The sequence below is a fragment of the Salmo salar genome, chromosome 21 (assembly GCF_965601325.2).
Source record: "Salmo salar chromosome 21, fSalSal1, whole genome shotgun sequence".
NCBI classification, from domain to species: Eukaryota; Metazoa; Chordata; class Actinopteri; order Salmoniformes; family Salmonidae; genus Salmo; species Salmo salar.
In genome coordinates, this window is record NC_138311.1 from 35,044,858 (window position 1) to 35,065,513 (window position 20,656).

A 20,656-nucleotide genomic window follows, 5' to 3' on the forward strand; every position below is an offset into this window, starting at 1 on the left:
TGTTAATATCTTCGGCTGTGAGTGATGGAAATGTTTTTGCCTCATGACAATTATTTGAATAATTCAATGGATGTTTTGTGTACAAAGGTGATTTTTACAAAGGTCTTATTAGGAATTTTCATATCACCCTTCTCTTTGTGGCCATCAATGGAAGTTGTCTTTCTGGGCTGGGCATCAGTTAAATTGCAGTACCGAAGCAAGACTGTAGGAGCAGTCGAAACCGTGCCTCATGACTGGAAACCTGGGCCCTTGAATGTGCCCTTTTAATGCCTGCCCCCACCCCTATAACCCACCCCACTGCAACGCGTGGGCAGGATAATGGTTCCTTTTGTCCGGGAGAGCTTAGAGACTCACATTCACATCCCTCTCACATACATACACTCCTGGCAATAGAGGAAAAGAGCAGCGGAACTATTTATAATACAGCCATAGAGAGACCCACAGTACTGGAACCCAACAGACTTGTCCAGTGTTCCAGTAGAACTACATTCACACGGACTCTCTTATGACTGGTATATTGAATGATGATAATGATTGAGAGGGTGTGAGGCCAGAATGGGATAGATATGAATGAAGATTAGGACAGATATGCCATATGCTTCACAGTGATCAGTGAACATGCTCCCTAGGGATGCAAATGTAGGTGGCCTAGAAACAACGAGACGTTTGTGTGTGTGTGCGCGTGCATCTGTGTGTGTGAGAAGTGTATCTCAGACCACATCACCGTTCATTTGTCTGGAGACTCCGTTAGTAGATCACTTCCCTTGAAGGTAGCTTCTGTGTGTGTGTGAGTGTGTGTGTGAGTTTATGAGAGCATCTGAGTGTGTGTGAGAGAGAGCGAGAGAAAAAGAGAGAGTGACAGTCCTGCTGTGTCTGTGTGATCGGAGCGATTAGACGCTGCTATCTGTCATTTTCTCCTCTTTCCTCTCTCCTCCGCGCGCCTTTTTACCTCCTGACCCTGACCGTCCCATAATCCTTCTCTCTCACCCCTCACCCCTCTCTTCTCAGCACGGAGGACATTGACCAGAATAAGAAACAGGACACTGACTCAGGAGTTGGCAGCGACAACGGGGACAAGAGACTGTCTGCCACCGAGGTAGGATGAAGGGGGTGTTTGTGTGTGTGTGTTCACTTGCATGCATGCACACGCTTACACTCATGCATGCACATACTGTATGTGTGTAACATATGCATTGTGTATTCTACAGTATGCATTAACAAACAAAAAACAATTGTTTTTTTGTTTTGCGTCATAAGTTGAACATTTGGAAATGTACATTAATGTAAGGTTATGCAAGAAAGAACACATCTGCCTGCTGATGTTGAATCGTCACCAGCTCTTCAAAGCCGTTCTGGACTCAGTTGAGCACACAGCCACAGCCTGATATCTTTCTATCGTTTGTTTGTTCTTTTTTTCTTTCTTACTTTCATATACACTTGTTCACCATGACATCACTGTGTTTTGTGGTGATCAAAGTAATGAATAAGATGGATATTGTCAGGTATGACACGACAGTTCTCTAGAACGACGCCTTTGGGATGTGTTGTTGAAGAGAACCCAATTATGAGCATCTGTTCAGCAGTATGTTGAAATCTTTTTTTTTGTAGCTGAAACATTTGGCTTCTTCTGACTGAAATACATCCGGTTGCGTTGTAGCAGTTGTAGAGATGCTTTGATTTGGTTTCTGGAACAGAAATGTTTGCTAGTGTTTCTGGTAACTGAACTGTGTGGATGTTTCAGCCTTCAGATGAGGACAGCTTGAGTCTCAATGTCCCCATGTCCCACATCACAGAGGAGGAGGGGCTAAGCAAAGACGACTCCAGCGAACACATCAGCGCTCTAACAGGTAAACCCCCCCAACCCACACACACACGCACATACAAACACACACTTTTTTGACACCACACTCCACAAAGCAAGTCCTGCAAGCTCTAGTTTTATCTTGATTATTGTCCAGTCATATGGTCAAGTGCTGCAAAGAAAGATCTAGTTAAGCTGCAGCTGGCCCAGAACAGTGTCATGTCTTGCTGTTCATTGTAATCAGAGGGCTAATATGGCTGAGAGTTGAGGAAAGACTTGACTGCATCACTTCTTGTTTTTATTAGAAACAATGTGTTGGAAATTCCAAATTGTTTGCATAGTCAACTTACACAAAGTACTGACACACACACTTACCCCACCAGACATGCCACCAGGGGTCCAGAACAAATTCATGAAAATGTACAGTAATATACAGAGCCATGATTGCATGGAATTCCCTTCCATCTTATAAAGCACAAGTGAACCGCAAACCTGGTTTCAAAAAACAAATAAAGCAACACCTCACAGCACAATGCCTCTCTCCCATGTGACCTACTTGTTGTGTGTATGTACTGACATGTATTTGTAACTGATAGATGCGCACAAAATGAAAGTAACCAAGTAACCACTGAATGATTCCTAGCCCGACATATGACTAGACACTCAGTGTGGATATCTCAACCCCAGTTTGTCAATGAGTAACCGTCCAGCCCTGATAACAGCCCCTCCTGAATGGGAGAAGGGGACAGCCAGCAGGGCTGCCTGTGTGTGAGGCACAATTTCTGTCTCTCCAGATGCCAGACATCGTCAGGTTGGGATAACACAGTAACACAGCCCAGACAGAGACTGTAGAGAGGCCTCTGGCTTATTTCCCTATCTGCCACCAGAGGAAACAGAGGATAGAAACATTGTCAATGTTGCGCTAAAGGGAGGAAGTGGGATAAAAGAGATGTTTCCGGATCCTTCATGGTGTCTCTCTATGTGGCTCAGTGGGTCGTTTTTCCTGATTGTTGTTTTTGAGAGGGATGGAGGGAGCTCTGGGGGAGTGTTGACTCTGGCTAAACTCTGATGAGTGTGTGTGGTGGGGACAGGGAATAAAGATATACACCAGTAAGGCTATGTCAGCACACCCAGGGAGTAGTCTGGGAGTGGGTCACTGATAGGCTGGCGGGCCTCAGACTGGGTGGGAATGGTGTTGAAAGTGAAGGTGGAGTGTGTAATAAGAATATCACAATGTGTGTGTTAAACGGCAGGCTAAATCAGACTGACTTAGATAAGAGGAGTTGGGGTTCGTCACCTTTTAGTCCCTAAATCCTCTAATGGATTGGAAGACAAGGGCCTGATACAAAAAGGTTGGATTCATCCATACTGTAAAATAAAGTAGCGGACAGCAGAATACAGCTACCTCTATCCAGAGCTGTCAGAGTATCTGGGCTGTTATATTAGCAGAGCTCTGATGGATTCTCTGTAGACCTTCACTCCCGGACCAGAAGACTGGTTATTAATAGACCACCTCGAACTCTCTCAATCATGTCAGAGAGAGGCAGGCAGAGAGAGGCAGGCAGAGAGAGGCAGGCAGAGAGAGGCAGGCAGAGAGAGGCAGGCAGAGAGAGGCAGGCAGAGAGAGGCAGGCAGAGAGAGGCAGGCAGAGAGAGAGAGGCAGAGAGAGGCAGGCAGAGAGAGGCAGGCAGAGAGAGGCAGGCAGAGTGGCAGAGAGAGGCAGGCAGAGTGACAGAGAGTGAGAGGCAGAGTGGCAGAGAGTGAGAGGCAGAGTGGCAGAGAGTGAGAGGCAGAGTGGCAGAGAGTGAGAGGCAGAGAGTGAGAGGCAGAGTGGCAGAGTGAGAGGCAGAGAGTGAGAGGCAGAGAGGCAGGCAGAAAACAGAGGGAGATTGTGCAGATTCTCTCTGTAGGTTTCTAGACCATTAGTTAAATTCTACAGCAGAACTCTGATAAACCCAAATGATAAAAAATACAAAAAAAAACGATATACAGCACCAGTCAAAAGTTTGGACACACCTACTCATTCCAAGGTTTTTCTTTATTTTTACAATTTTATACATTGTAGAATAATAGTGAAGACAACAAAACTATGAAATAACAATAATATGGAATCATGTAGTAACCAAACAAGTGTTAAACTGTTCCTAGGCCATCATTGTAAGAATCACAAATAAGAATTTGTTCTTAACTGACTTGCCCAGTTAAATAAAGGTTAAATAAATAAAATAAACAAATCAAAATATATTTTATATTTGAGATTCTTCAAAGTAGCCACCATTTGCCTTTATGACAATTTTGCACACTCTTGGCATTCTCTCAACCAGCTTCATGAGGTAGTCACCAGGAATGCATTTCAATTAACAGGTGTGGCTTGTTAAAAGTTAATTTGTGGAATTTATTTCCTTCTTGATGCTTTTGAGCCAATCAGTTGTGTTGTGACAAGATAGAGGTGGTATACAGAAGATAGCCCTATTTGGTAAAATACCAAATCCATATTATGGAAAGAACAGCTCAAATAAAGAACCTTGGGGGTTTTGTGGTATATGACCAATATAAACAATATATACAGAAGTATGTGGACACCTCTTCAAATTAGTGGATTCGGCTATTTCAGCCACACCCGTTGCTGACAGGTGTATAAAATCGAGCACACAGCCATGCAATCACAATAGACAAACATTGGCAGTAGAATGGCCTTACTGAAGAGTTCAGTGTCCCCGTCATAGGATGCACCTTTCCAATAAGTCAGTTCGTCAAGTTTCTGCCCTGCTAGAGCTGCCCCGTTCAACTGGAAGTGCTGTTATTGTGAATTGGAAATATCTTGGAGCAACAACGGCTCAGCCACGAAGTGATAGGCTACACAAGCTCACAGAACGGAACTGGCGAGTGCTGAAGCACACAGCACGTAAACATTGTCTGTCCTCGGTTGCAACACTCACTACTGAGTTCCAATCTGCCTCTGGAAGCAACGTCAGCACAAGAACTGTTTGTCGGAAGCTTCATGAAATGGGTTTCCGTGGTCGAGCAGCTGCACACAATCCTAAGATAGATCACCATGTAAAATGCCAAGCGTCGGCTGGAGTGGTGTAAAGCTCGCCGCCATTGGACTCTGGAGCAGTGGAAATGCATTCTCTGGAGTGATGAATCGTGCTTCACCATCTGGCAGTCCGACGGACGAATCTGGGTTTAGCGGAAAACGCTACCTGCCCGAATGCATAGTGCCGATAGTAAAGGTTGGTGGAGGAGGAATAATGGTCTGGGGCTGTTTTTCATGGTTCGGGCTAGGTCCCTTAGTTCCAGTGAAGGGATATCTATATCAATGACATTCTATACAATTCTGTGCTTCTAACTTTGTGGCAACAGTTTGGGGAAGGCCCTTTCCGTTTCAGAATGACAATGCCCCCGTGGGATGAATTGGAATGCCAACTGTGAGCCAGGCCTAATCGCCCAACATCAGGGCCCGACCTCACTAATGCTCTTGTGGCTGAATGGAAGCAAGTCCCCGCAGCAATGTTCCAACATGTAGTGGAAAGCCTTCCCAGAAGAGTGGAGAGTGTTATAGCAGCAAACTCCATATTAATGACCATGATTTTGAAATGAGATGTTCGACGAGCAGGTGTCCACATACTTTTGGGCATGTAGTGTACCATGGCTACGGGCTGTTCTTATGCATGGCGCAACATGGAGTAGCCGTGCACCACAAAACCCCAAGGTGCGTTATTTCTATTATAAACTGGTTAGCAACGTAATTAGAGCAGTCATACCCATGGTATTCCACGGCTTTCAGCCAATCAGCGTTCAGGTCTCGAACCACCCAGTTTATCATTTTATATAGAGTGCAGAGGTTGTAATGTTGTTCTAACCAAATCCCATAAACAAGCGATCAAACACAATATTGGAATTGGTCATCGTATATATATGCGACTGTGTCTCCATAAAGTAAATGCCTTTGAAATGTGACATTCTCTGACCTGACCTCTAACTTCTGACCTTAATGTCTGCCCCCCTGTAGCGGACCCCCACGGGGACGGGGTGCAACTGATAGAGGAGAGCCCAACAGAGGCCCTGAAAGACCTGAAGGAACAGTTAGGCTACAGAGACTCCTCTTCGGCTCTCAGCAACCGCTTCCGCAGCTACATCAAGGCAAGGGCCTCTCTCTCTCTGTCGCTCTGTCTCTCTGTCTCACTCACTCACTGAAAGACTTGGTTTAAAGTGACTTAGGTGAGCAACATGCTGAATTCACCCATTTTGACATTTAGGGTTAACTATACCTTTAATAACTGATCTTTATGAGCTGAATCCATTATGAGCTACACTTAGAAAAAAGGGTTCCAAAAAGGTTATTTGGCAGTCCTCATAGGATGGTTCCAGGTAGAACTCTATTTGCTTCCATGTGGAACCCTCTGTGGTAAGATAGGTTCTAGAAGGTTCTAGATAACACCTTTTTTCCCCAAGAGTGTAGCTGTCTCGGCTGACTCTGGAGCTGTTACTAAGGGAATAATGCACCCTGTTATACACTACAGTTTGACGTCCATTAATGCTGTCTGCATTGTGAAAGATCCATAGGGAAATGGCTGTGCTGTAAATAATGAAAGAGTTAGTGTTTTTAACAAAAGGAAAAGGGCATTTCCACGCCAGGGTAGCCCAGGATAACCCACTCTCCCTCTTTTATTCTCTGCCTGCCTGTCTATCAATTCAATTTAATTCAAAGGGCTTTATTGGTATGGGAAACATGTTTACATTTGCCAAATCAAGTGAAATAGATAATAAACAAAAGTGAAATAAACAATCAGAAATGAACAGTAAACATTACACTACCAAAAGAATAATGACATTTCAAATGTCATATTATGTCTATATACAGTGTTGTACTGATGTGTAGATAGTTAAAGTACAAAAGGGAAAATAATAAACATAAATATGGGTTGTATTTACAATGGTTTTCTTCACTGGTTTCCCTTTCCTTGTGGCAACAGGTCACAAATATTGCTGCTGTGATTGCACGCTGGTATTTCACCTAATACGGTAGATATGGGAGTTTATCAAAATTGGATTTGTTCTCAAATTCTTTGTAATCTGAGGGAAATATGTTTCTCTGTGGTCATACATTTGGCAGGAGGTTAAGGAAGTGCAGCTCAGTTTCTACCTCAATTTGTGGGCAGTGTCCACATAGCCTGTCTTCTCTTGAGAACCAGGTCTGCCTACGGCGGCCTCTCTCAATAGCAAGACTAATTTCACTAAGTCTGTACATAGTCAAAGCGTTCCTTAGTTTTGGGTCAGTCACAGTGGTCAGGTATTCTGCCACTGTGTACTCTCTGTTTAGGGCCAAATAACATTCTAGTTTGCTCAGTTTTTAGGGTGAATTCTTTCCAATGTGTCAAGTAATTATCTTTTTGTTTTCTCATGATTTGGTTGGGTCTAATTGTGTTGCTGTCCAGGGCTATGTGGAGTCTGTTTGTGTTTGTTAACAGAGCCCCAGGACCAACTTGCTCAGGGGACTCTTCTCCAGGTTCATCTCTCTGTAGGTGATGGCTTTGTAATGGAAGGGTTGATAATTAGCGAGTATTCTGCTCTACATGCATTATTTGGTGTTTTACACAGAGGATTTTTGTTACAGAGTTCACAGTGCATTCACAGTCTCAGTTTGGTATTTGTCCCATTTTGTGAATTTTTGGTTGGTGAGTGGACCCCAGACCTCACAACCATAAAGGGCAATGGGTTCTATAACTGATTCAAGTATTTTTAGCCAGATCCTAATTGGGATGTAAAAGTGTATGTCCCTTTTGATGGCGTAGAAGGCCCTTCTTGCCTTGTCTCTCAAATCGTTCACAGCTTTGTGAAGATACCTGTAGTGCTGATGTTTAAGCCTATCCCTCTCGAGCTCTCCCTGTCTCTCTTTCTTTCTCTCTCCCCCTCTCCCTCCCCTGCTGTCCCGTGTGTGTGACAGTGAAAGGCAGGGTGGTATAATATCCAACCCCATGTGGAGTGTGTCAGCAGATCTTTAAGGGAGGAAGGGAGGGAGGCACACTGGCCTGCTTATACACTCGCACTCACGAGGAAAAATTTAAGTGAACCGCAGCCAATCGCTGGCTTGTTCTCTGGATCATGTGACTTGACTGCAGCTGGTGCTGATGTCGCGCGCGCACGTGTGTGTATAACTCGGTGTGTGTATGTGTGTGTTCCTGCTCGTGCAGGGACGGACGCCAGACTACGACGAGCCCCTCAGGATAGAGGAAGACACACACTGGGCCTCTGAACAGACGTGAGTATCCCTCCATCCATCCGTGTTTCATCTGTCTTTTTCTCCTCCCTCTCTCTGTTCACTCTAGTGGGTGTGTCTCTGTGTGTCAGTCTGTTTCTGTCCCCTCTATCAGTCTCTATCGCTTTCTGTGCTATAAGATGTGTTTCCTCTTTATACTGTATGCTTCTATGGGCAGTACTCTTTGCCCATCTGTATTAAAGTTGATTGATTGACTGTCAGCTCTTTACTGTTGGCTAGATTAGAAACGTCTTCGGTGACTTTTGAGAGGCTGTGCTCCTCCTAAGTTGTTCTTGGCTCTTCTATACTGTGGTTGTTGTTTTCTTAGGTGAAAGATAGAGACCCACATACTGTCGAACGGGAGAATGTGGCCCAAAAAGAGGCTTGGGATTTAGAAATATGCTCTTTATTTAAACAAACTATCACCATACTATTTTCTTGCCACAGCAAAGCTATGTGTGTTCTGCTACATATCACACCACATATATTGTTTGTGCCTTTATCTATACCAGGGCGACATTAGGTTAGCATTTCCATAATTTTTTTGTATGCATGACGTATTCAAAAGCATTTTTTATTGATGAAACACAGTTCTGAATTGTAAACAAGATGACTCACTTCCTGTTTCCTTTCCCGTAGGTCAAAGGTCACAGAAGGAACGCACATTGCCATGATCAACCAGCTGAAGGAGGCTGTGGAGCTACTACAAGACCCTAACAGGTGGGCTCTGTTACGATTCTGTTATAATGCTGGTTATTTCTGGTTATAACTGGTTATAATACTATTACACCTTTCTCACTTTTACTATCATGCTGGCCTATCATGCTGGCCTTATTTAATAATCATTGTTACCAGCATGTTCAGGATAATTTTCAAGGTGAAATTGGTCATTGCCATGATCATCTTAAGGATTGATATCGTCATAAGCAGATCTCTATATGAAGTAACATTGGAAAGTTGCATTGTAAACTTTGGAGTACTGTTATCCCTAATGAGTCAGAGGTTACATTTCTGACCTTAACAAGTAAATCCCCAAGCCCAACAGATGGCTCATTGTCATATTATGCAGAGAGAGGCAGTCAAAATCTCCCACACAGCCCAACACTAACTCTGCAGAATATATTATCCACCATGCGTCATCTAACCATATTTCAGGTCAATGTTGTGAGGAATTGTGGGTGAAATGTCCCACTTGGCCACATCAGAATGTTGTCATTGTAGCTACCACGATGTCTTTGTGTATTTTCTGTTGAGTCAGAGCCCACTCGTTGTCACACACACTGTACCGCATGCTGCTCCCTCCTGCTCTGCAACATGTATATGGTAGCAATAATAAGGCATTTGGCTGTCTTACCTAGTTCTGTGAACATATAGTTCAGTACTGGGACTGAAATGACTCCAGGTCTGGCTCACTGGAGGTAAAAGACACTCATTGGGCATTGATCTGTGAGGATCTGTGTAGTTGTCTGACCTCCCTACTCTCTGTCTGCCTCTTTCTCTCTCACTCTTTCTACTCTCTCTGCTTTCAGAGTGAGTATGGAAACAGAGGACCTATCTGGAGTTCAGCTTTACCCTGTTGAGATGGTCATGGTGGAAGACTCTCTCAAGTAAGACTGTGTGTCTGTGTGTCTGTGCGCGTTGCGTGCACACATGCATTATTTCTTACTCTCTCTCTGTCCCTCTCTCTCTCACTACAGTGGCCAAGACAGTGACGGCAGTGAAGAACAAACCACACCCAAGGTAAGACTCACATATTTGGTTTTACTGCATAATGTACACACCTTCACTGCATTTGGAAAGTATTCAGACCCCTTGACTTTTTCCACATTTTGTTATGTTACAGCCTTATTCTGAAATGGATTAAATTGTTTTTTCCTCCTCATCAATCTACACACAATACCCCATAATGACAAAACAAAAACAAGTTTTTAGAAATTTTAGCAAATGTAGTAAAAATAAAAAACATAAATATCACATTTACATAGCTATTCAGACCTTTTACTCTGTACTTTGTTTAAGCACCTTTGGCTGCGATTACAATCTCGAGTCTTCTTGGGTATGACGTAACAAGCTTGGCACACCTGTATTTGGGGAGTTCTCCCATTGCTCTCTGCAGATCCTGTCAAGCTCTGTCAGGATGGATGGGGAGCGTCGCTGCACAGCTATTTCCAGGTCTCTCCAGAGATGTTAGATTGGGTTCATGTCCGGGCTCTGGCTGGGCCACTCAAGGATATTCAGAGACTTGTCCCAAAGCCACTCCTGCGTTGTCTTGGCTTAGGGTCGTTGTCCTGTTGAAAGGTGAACCTTTGGCCCAGTCTGAGGTCCTGAGCGCTCTGGAGCAGGTTTTCATCAAGGATCTCTCTGTACTTTGCTCTGTTCATCTTTCTCTCGATCCTGACTAGTCTCCCAGTCCCTTCCGCTGAAAAACATCCCCACAGAGTGATGCTGCCACCACCATGCTTCGCCGTAGGGAGGGTGCCAGGTTTACCCCAGACGTGGTCCTTGGCCAAAGAGTTCAATCTTGGTTTCATCAGACTAGAGAATTTTGCTTCTCATGGTCTGAGAGTCCTTTTACTGAGGAGTGGCTTCTGTCTGGCCACACTACCATAAAGGCCTGATTGGTGGAGTGCTGCAGAGATGGTTGTCCTTCTGGAAGGTTCTCCCATCTCCACAGAGGAACTCTGGAGCTCTGTCAGAGAAACCATCGGGTTTTTGGTCAACTCCCTGACCAAGGCCCTTCTCCCCCAATTGCTCAGTTTGGCCGGGTGGCCAGCTCTAGGAAGAGTCTTGGTGGTTCCAAAGTTCTTCCATTTAAGAATGATGGAGGCCCCTGTGTTTTTGGTGCAGACATTTTTTGGTACCCTTCCCCAGATCTGTGCCTCGACACAATCCTGTCTCGGAGCTTTACGGACGATTCCTTCGACCTCATGGCTTGGTTTTTGCTCTGACATGCACTGTCAACTGTGGGACCTTTTATATAGAAAGGTGTGTGCCTTTCCAAATCAAGTCCATTTACCACAGGTGGGCTCTAATGAAGTTGTAGAAACATCTCAAGGATGATCAATGGAAACAGATGCACCTGAGCTCAATTTTGAGTCTCATAGCAAAGGGTCTGAAAACGTATGTAAATAAGGTATTTGTTTTTGGGGGGGGGGGTTTGCAATAATTTCTTCTGTATTCGCTTTGTCATTATGGGGTATTGTGTGTAGCTTGATGAGAATATTTTTTTTTAATCCATTTTTGAGTAAGGCTGAAAGTTATCAAAATGTGGAAAAAGTCAAGGGGCCTGAATACTTTCCGAATGCAATGTATGAGGACCCTTTGAGCACCTATACTGCATGACCTCTGACTATGACCATTGTGTGAGTATGTGCCCCATCTGGGTAAAATATATCAGCATCTGTGTTACAGACTAAGACCCCTCTCCTGAGTTGGTGTGTGTTTAGTCTCCCTCCCTGAGCAAGCAGCAATGCACTTCCTATTCCTGTCTGCTGTAATATAGCTCTGCTGCTCGTTGGTAGTTGGATATTGTTAAGATTACTTGTTTGTAGTTTAACTTATTGGAGTTGTGGTGAATGTTGTTTTGGAGCTGTATTAGAGTGTAAGCTTGTCTCCTTTGTAGAGTATAATTCTTTCTGGAAGTAAAGATTGAATTGGTGTGGTAGATGTACAAATAAGTTCCACCGGTTGGTATGTTTTATCTAGTGGGACACTCCCGATGGAGGCTTTGAGTTCCAGAAGAAACGAGAGTTGATTCTAGAGAGGGCCAGGCTGGAGGCCCAGCTTGCATACCAACAATATGAGACACATATGTCCAACCAGGTAACCCTAGTAACAAGCCATGGGTGGCCACGCCCCCTCAGGCTTACCAGCCAATCCCTTCCTCTGATTCCCCTCATCTTGTGTGTGTGTGTGTGTGTGTGTGTGTGTGTGTGTGTGTGTGTGTGTGTGTGTGTGTGTGTGTGTGTGTGTGTGTGTGTGTGTGTGTGTGTGTGTGTGGTCACTTCATGCCCTTGACCACTGGTCCCAAGTCAGTTTTTGTGTGAAGTGTTACAGTTCCAAAGAGGGCTACAGTAGGGGTAAGCTCATCCTAGATATGTGGTTAAGTGCATTAGAAGTTGAATCCTAACTCAAGATCCGTGCGTAATTGAGTTTCTGCAAAAATCTGCCATTGACTTCAATGCAAGATTGCATGAACGTTTACTTGGATCTCAAGTTAGGATTCAGCACTATGTGACCAGTAGGTGTGTTTGCTGGTGTGACCTCTACCCTGTTACCTAACTAGCCAACCCATTACCTTTTAGACCTGTGTGTCGGTCTGCTGTTTTGCATATCTGTAACTTTGATCGTACCTTTGTTTACGCTTCTAGAGGTACAATAGATGAAGGGAATTATTTGAAACAGGTGCTTGTATGTGTTGTGTTGATGTTTTTGTTGTGTCTGTGTGAGATTTTGTTTTGTGATGTGTGTAGCATGTTTCTATAGTTTGCAGTATGTGAAGTTGACCAATAGTTTACAAACACCCCGACCCAGTCTGGGTCAGTACCATAGAAGCTGTTGCACAGATACAGTCTCCAGCTAATGATTGGTCCTGAGCTTCAGAGCAAGTCAGGGATTGGATCACACTTTATAGGCCTAACCAAATGCTTTAAAACTTTAAAAGTTGGTTTAATTTCTTTAAAAGCTCTAGCCGGAGGGTTGAAAACCCTATAGTGGAAACACACCAGGACCAAGGAAGAAGGAACAACAGCATAGCACATAACAAGGAGAAGACATTAGCTGTGTTGGAATACTCATACTAACCATACTATTTGTGATGTAAATTGAGTATGTAGTATGCTTATTGGTCATATTATGGATATAGTTAGTATGCCAAAAGTTCCCAAAATACGACTTGTACAAGCAGTGGACACTATTTCTGTGCTTTTAGGGCCCATAATGCAATTATTCAGAAACTGGGCGTGGCTTCAAAACTTTTCAGATTTGAAGAAAATGGCGGAAAATATGCAGCCGAAGTCTAACGAGAGCTGATACAAATTCATTGCTTTAACTAATAATGACAAATGTTAAGAAAATGTTGAGCAATGTAATAAAGTAATGACTTTTCAAATAAGTTATGTTACACGTTATTTTGTCTGACAATTTGTTAGCTACGCTAGCCTTACGAACCACATAGCATATCATTACAGCAGTTGCTTGTATGTACTGGTATGTTAGCTAGCTACCTAACGTTAGTTGGCTACTAATACATCAAACTTGCCATTATATGAACTATAGGCTATCTAACTAACTGCCAAACATTTATTGACTTGATTATTCATGTAATTCTTAGCTTAGCTAAGTGGTATAGTTGTTGTGCGTTCTCAATGGACATTGTTAATGAAGTCGTAAGATGTCTAGCTAGTAATTTGTTATGGTAACAAGCTAGCAAGACGTTGCATAGCAATAGCATCAACTTCCGGTAGACAGGCTAAGCGCTAGTACGCTCAACTGAAAGGATACCGTTTGTTTACAGTATACTAAAATTAACTTAACTTACATTTACATTTTATTAATTTAGCAGACGCTCTTATCCAGAGCGACTTACAGTAGTGAATACATACATTTCATTTCATGCATTTTTTTTTTGTATATGCTCATTAAGTTTGTAGTATACAGTAGTATACAGTATGTTAGAGCGGCAGGTAGCCTAGTGGTTAGAGCGTTGGCCTAGTAACCGAAAGGTTGCAAGATCGAATCCCCGAGCTGACAAGGTAAAAATCTGTCGTTCTGCCCCTGAACAAGGCAGTTAACCCACTGTTCCATGGCTGTCATTGAAAATAAACATTTGTTCTTAACTGACTTGCCTAGTTAAATAAAGGTAAAAAAATATATATAATAGTATGGGTTTTTGAACACAGCTATTGTCTGGCAATTCTTTCAAAATCTTCAACAATGCTCTAGTGTTGTCACACACAGAGACAAGGCCCACTATTGGGGACAGGGCACACATCCAACACTGACCACTTGAAGAGAGCACTGTTACCACATAGCAACACCATATCCAATACCAGCTACATGGCCATAGAAACAGTGACCTCAGCACAATCAAGTTAAAGGACAATTGGCCATACCAGTCAATCTGAGTGAGGGTCAGAGAGAAAGGTACAGGGTGAGTTATGATCTAGTTAAGCCATCTCAGAGGTCATCTGTTGTGTTACATGGTATAGGATGCCAAGCACCAATCTAAATCCTGCACACACATGTTCGTCATGCACACATACACCACCAGCTGTCTTGTCCCCAATTCCCCCAGTAGACCTGGATAATGTGTGTGTTGTTTAAGTGTACTCTCAGGAGAAGAGGGTCCCTAACCTTTATGTGTACTCCCTTTGACTCTCTACCAGGGAGAAGACAGAGTTCCAGGCAGCGGTCCCACGTTTACCACTCCTCCCACCCCTCCCTTCGGGTTGAAGCCCCGCTCGGGTGAGTGCAGGCTGGGCATGGCACACTATGGGGGTGGGTGATGGCGGGTACCCCTCTATAGTCTCCATAATCAATACATTACACACATCTCAGTCAGATAGATGCACAATACCTCCGACTGTCTACACAGACTACAGTCCCTGATAGAGTCCATTCATGCGTCCATCCTTTCTCTCCAAAACGAAGACTTGGACGCCCTCAATCCCCTCCGCTCTGCTTCTCCCCCAAACCCCGATACAACTTTTATTGGGTTATACCATTATCCCAAAGTAAAAATGACATGGGTTCAGTTCCTCCAATAGTCAAGAGTCAATCCCCCCCAAAAGTCACAGCTTCTAATGAGGCACATAATATCTCATTAATACCCTCTGTCCCCAAAAGCAGAAGCAGACGCAGCAGCAGTTGGGTCATGCTGTAGAGGCTACCGACCCAGTCCTGACTAACATGCAATTCTCCCACAATGTTTCTCTAACGCTGTGTGAACATGGCCCAGAGAGAAAGATATGTGTGTTAGCTGAGAATACGTGGGTGTGAGTACTCTGCACCCAATCCCAAAGAGTGGCTATGGAGGAAGAGGATACAAACACACATACAGTCTCTTCCTTCTTTGAGTTAAATAACTGACGGACTGGTTAGCTACATCCTATGGAATAGCGCGGGTCCACAGACTCTGGGTTGAGAAAAACAATGTCTCTACAATCCTTTCCGAATCCTGTCTGGTACTCCTCATGGTCAGATGGCTTTGGGTGCAGGTTCACTGAAATGACTCTAGCGTCTGATGTTCACTGCTTGTAGAAATAGAGTTAGCATCCATCCAGCTAGTTGCTACATACAGTACGTTACTACTGTAGTGTGTGAAATGTAGCTTTACCTGCTAACATTAACAGCATGTCATGAAATCTGTATTGTGAAATGGCATTGATATTGATTTATTTTTTTTCTTTGTTTTGTGTTGGTTTTTTTCTCTCATTTCATTTGTTTCTTCCTTTCCTCCCCCTCACCTTTACTCCCTTTCTATCTTTCTACCAACTGCTGCATAACCTCTCACACCAATTCTCACTCCAATCACATCCCTTTATCTAACCCAATCTGCCTTTGCATGCGATTATCAACTGCCGCTGCCTGTTTCGTTCCCTTCTCTTTTAAAATTCAAACCAATTTTTCGGGAACTTTTTCTGGTGTCTCGTGTTTTTGGGGTGTGGTTTTGGAATGGACCTGTCTTGTTCTACTTGGCCCCTCCCCCCTGCACCACACCCCTCCCCCTCTACCTCTAGCCCCTGCCTCACTGCTCTGCTCGCCCCAGCCCTGTCTCCGCCCCCTCCTCACACAGGCCCTGTCCGTCGATAAAGACACTCCCCCTAGACCAGGCGATGGAGTCATGCACAGCAGTGGTAGGTCATTCCTTTCGACTATTCGGGCAATCGGAGACCTCGAAAACAAAACAGCTCGACAGAGTATCAGATGTTTGCAAACAATGTACATTTGTGTGACTCAAATTTCTCTCCCTCTTTCTCTCACTGTTTCCTTTTTTTATTTTTCCATCTGTTTTTCCTCTCTCTTTCTATCTATCACGCACTCACTGTGATCTTTCTTCTCTAATCTGTCTATCCCTCGTTCCAAGCCATGGGGGTGTGTGTGATGAAAGTGTGCAGTGTACTTTTGCGGTCACATCTGTGCCTTGGACCACGTTTGGGTTGTTTCGATGACTCCGCTCCCTGACTGTGTTTTACACCATGCCCGAACCGGACGCGTGCGATCGTGCGCAAACTGATTTTGTCCCCTGACACCAAACGCGATTACGACATGCAGGTTGAAATATCAAAACAAACTGAAGCAATTATATTAATTTGGAGACAGGTTGAAAAGCATTAAACATTTATGGCAATTTAGCTAGCTAGCTTGCAGTTGCTAGCTAATTTGTCCTATTTAGCTAGCTAGCTTACTGTTGCTAGCTAATTTGTCCTGGGATATAAACATTGAGTTATTTTACCTGAAATCACAAGGTCCTCTACTCCGAAAATTAATCCACACATAAAACGGTCAACTGAATCGTTTTTAGTCATCTCACCACCTTCCAGGCTTCTATTTCTTCTTTGGACTTTATATGGCGATTGGCAACTAACTTTCATAATAAAGTGCATTACCACAGCTGACCTCAGTTCATCTTTCAATCACCCACGTGGGTATATGTTCCTAAAAACCAATGAGAAGATGGGAGAGTCAGGACTTGCAGCGTGTTCTGCGTCACAAATAGAATCAACTTCTATTTTAGCGCCTGGCAACGCAGACGCTCGTTTGCGCGAGCGAGCAGTGTGCCACTCGTGGAGTGTGAGGGCACACTCCTACAATTTTGGGCCGATTTTCTTAATTTTAGGCTCAAAAGAAGAGCATCGTCCTCTTATATCTGGTAGACTAGTTGGAGAGAAGGGGAGAAAGAGACAAAATAGAATTTTGAAATGCAGTAGTTTCCCCTTAGTGATTAGAATATTTGTAAGCAAAATGTGTATGCAAATCTGCAATTCTGGAGCCCTATTTTACCAGTAAAGTTCATGCAACAAATTCATGCCAATCACTGGTTTAGGTATTACACAACAAAATACCTTTATGATGCATTCCTACTTGGAAATATTAGATGAAACAACTTATTTCTTGAATAGCTATAAGTCTGGAGCCCTCCTGTACCCAACAACACTAACACACACATCCACATACTCTACACACACATACTCTCTGACACACTTGCACATTTATACACACGGATTTGTGTGTTTCTGTGTGTACGTGTGTGTCTGTCTGTGTCTGGGTACAGTAATTTGTTTCACCACATTCTGTCTGACACAGAACGTGTTCATTCCTCCTGCAGTCATTAGAACAGCATGTGTCTCAGTATGTTCACTCCCAGTACAAACACAGTCCAGATCTAGCAACACACATAGACACCCTCCATTAAGTCTACTCTGATACAGGCTCTGCCTGAAAACCTATTAAACACAGACACCGGATCTTTCATGCCAGGGCTGATATGGGTGGGAAAGCAGGCTGGGTACTGGGTTCATATTCACACACAGCCAGCCAGCCAGCCAGCCAGCCAGCCAGCCAGCCAGCCAGCCAGCCAGCCAGCCAGCCAGCCAGCCAGCCAGCCAGCCAGCCAGCCAGCCAGCTTCTATCCCTAAGCCATAAGACTACTAAATAGTTAACCAATAGCTACCCGGACTATCTGCATTGACCATTTTTGCACTCTTTTGACTCATCACATACACTGCTGCTACTGTTTATTATCTATCCTGTTGCCTAGTCACTTTAGCCCTACCTATATGTACATATCTACCTCAATTCCCCCGTACCCCTGCACATCGACTCGGTACTGGTACCCCATGTACAGTATATAGCCAAGTTATCACTACTCATTGTGTAGTTATTCCTCGTGTATTTATATGTTTTTTCTCTCTGCATTGTTGGGAAGGGCCCATAAGTAAGCATTTCACTGTTAGTCTACACCTGTTGTTTACAAAGCATGTGACAAATACAATTTGATTTGACATACAGCTTCATACTGGTCTATCATCTGTTGCTCTACTCCTGCTTCCCTTCTATAGCTCAGGGTATTTATGTTTTTATATTTGAACTGTTAGATAATGGTCTCACTGGGGATATCCCTCTTCCATCAGGAGGAAAACGGAAGCTGCCAGCAGCCATTCCCCCCCCAATGCGACTCATGTTACAGGATTGTTTAACATGTTCTAAGGGTGCGTTTTTATGACATCAGCATGGAGTCAAAGTCAACATGAGCAGTTTATTACTCTCCCGTTGCTAATGATAACAATTTTATTTATATATCACTTTTCATTTACTACCATTTTCAAAGGGTTTTACAATGCATGTGTAAGAGTAAACCGCCAATGGCAGGGTAAAAGACCAATAGGTATGATAATAACATAGACATGAAGAAAGAAAATTAAAATGTTCAAAGGAGCAGTAATGTTGAAAAGGAATGTTGGACAATCTGTCATATGGAATATCCTAGTAGTGAGAACAGTGTTGATAGCTGCATATTTGTTTTCAATAAAGAGCCAATCATAGCCACGGACCAATAAACAGGTCAGGCCTCAGGGAGGTGACATCACCAGTAACCAATAGGAGTTTAGATTGCGAGTGTCTGACCTCATTAACAGCCAATCAGGTCCAAGAACCCGAGCTAAGGGCACCATTCCAAATCAAAGTGTGTCTAGGGTCACACCACCAGCAGTAGTTGTTGGTAACGCAGTTAGCCTGTTTGTGTGTGGATGTCTGAGGGCAGAACTACGACGCAGAATGACTGTACTGATACTGATGACCGTGTGGTGTAGTAGCTGTTATTGACCTTTGACTTCGTAAACAACACCAGCTGCCAAGAGATTTTACTATCCTCTGAGTGGGTGATGTCACACAGTAGCAACATTGACTGACTAGAAAGGAACCAGGATTGGAAACTTCCTCTGTGATACAGGACTTCCTTTTGGGGTAGAACACCACTGGGTGGCCATTAGACAGTGTTGAACTGGGTTTGTTGTTGAAAGCAAGACACACATAGAGATGTAATCCTCTATCTTTCTCTCTCTTGTTTCTCTCGCTCTTTCTCTGACCCCATCACCAATCAGTGTGTGCCCTCAGAGGCTCTATCAATGTGTATAACACTGGAACAAATAAACGCCCTGCCATTACATACACAGTAACCTATTTTAGAGGAGATGCTATCTATTGCTCTGGAAGGCTGGGAGGGAGAAGAGTTTCACTGGAGAGAGGGGGATGGAGAGAAAGCATCTCTACTCCACTGAAGCTAAATGGACCTTGGGAGAGTTGGCTTTGCCCCTGAGAGCTTGGTGGAGGAATGCTGCCCTGCACTCAACCCTCCACCTGACCTCTTTTACCCTCACCCCTTTACCCTCTCCCCCTGACCCTCGCCTCCTCCTTCTCCAGCTGGGCTTTGTGGCCAGGGGTCTTCCTTGGCAGTGCCCAGCCTGGCTTGGTACAGGGCAGGCCAGGGTCCAATATGCCAGTCTAGCCTTCTGGAAGAGAAGACAGGGGAAATGCCAACAAGCATGCCCCAGAGCTTTGTTGCACTGCCAAGACACAGTCAAGACCTGACAGGACATCTCTCACACAAATCTCCCTTTTTCATATTCCTTTCTCCCGCTCTCTTTCTAACAGTAATGGAGTGAGTTGTTTTTATACTGGAGCCAGAGAGGGGTAGTACCAATGTTCTAACTTCCTGTTTTCTGACTATTGCCTTTGTTTACTGAAACACATTTGTTTACACAAGGAAGTTCACCTTGGATTACATTTTCCACTCTATATTCTCTCTCTCTCTCTCTCTCTCTCTCTCTCCGCTCTCCCTCTCTGAGCCAATGCAGTCCTGTCAGCAGGATGAGGAATTTTCTCCAGAATGTATTTCATTTGTCAGAACACTTTATGGCTGAATGTTGACCCTGTTCAACTGAAAGGCTACATCCTAAATCTCGTAGAGAGAGTGAAATAAATAAAAGAGGAGGGACATAGAGAGAAATGTAGACACAGAGGGAGAGAAACAGAGAGGATGAAAACAAAATGGAGACAGAGCAGACAGCAGACGCAGGGAAAGGAGCGAGAACTGGAACGTGATAACAATAGGGGTGTGAGGTGAATTCAGACTCCTAGACTGCCCAGTCTGCCTGGGTATGAATGGTGTACACAGTATGCAGTAAATGGTGACCGGGTCACAACTTCTGCCTGTTTTGATTTAGTATCCATCCACCATCCATGGCACCACAAGTTATTTAGACTGGACTGAGCAGGGCTGAACTGTGCCAGTTTACTGAGAGAAATACTTGCTGAGGCTGGCTGGCTCACTGACATTAACTTCTTTGAGACGATGTGAAAAAGCACTTTATAACTGCAGTCCATTATCATAATTTTTTATGAAGGACCAGCTACAGAGACTGTATACGTTTTTAACTTAATGACTGTCGTCTCCATGACTACACTGTCTGGACCAATGACAGGATCTTGCTGTGTCATGGCTTTGGGACCAATTTGTTTGGTGAAGAAATATTCGGAAGCGTTGTTTGGTGCTAAAACTGTCCAGATGGTCTGCTTGCCTGAGCATGAGAGGGAGG

The 20,656-nt window shown here is 43.9% G+C and overlaps 1 protein-coding gene across 1 annotated transcript in view; it reads left to right on the forward strand.

The window, feature by feature from the left end:
- LOC106582244 (leucine-rich repeat and calponin homology domain-containing protein 1) overlaps positions 1–20,656 on the forward strand; it is a 100,426-nt gene that overhangs the window by 64,412 nt on the left and 15,358 nt on the right. Inside the window, exons 7-16 of the mRNA XM_082966899.1 lie at positions 1,009–1,096; positions 1,742–1,847; positions 5,814–5,980; positions 7,975–8,063; positions 8,700–8,780; positions 9,590–9,667; positions 9,758–9,800; positions 11,766–11,882; positions 14,447–14,525; positions 15,800–15,916. Of these exons, the coding sequence (XP_082823025.1) occupies positions 1,009–1,096; positions 1,742–1,847; positions 5,814–5,980; positions 7,975–8,063; positions 8,700–8,780; positions 9,590–9,667; positions 9,758–9,800; positions 11,766–11,882; positions 14,447–14,525; positions 15,800–15,916 (965 nt within the window). The remainder of the gene's footprint in view (positions 1–1,008; positions 1,097–1,741; positions 1,848–5,813; positions 5,981–7,974; positions 8,064–8,699; positions 8,781–9,589; positions 9,668–9,757; positions 9,801–11,765; positions 11,883–14,446; positions 14,526–15,799; positions 15,917–20,656) is intronic.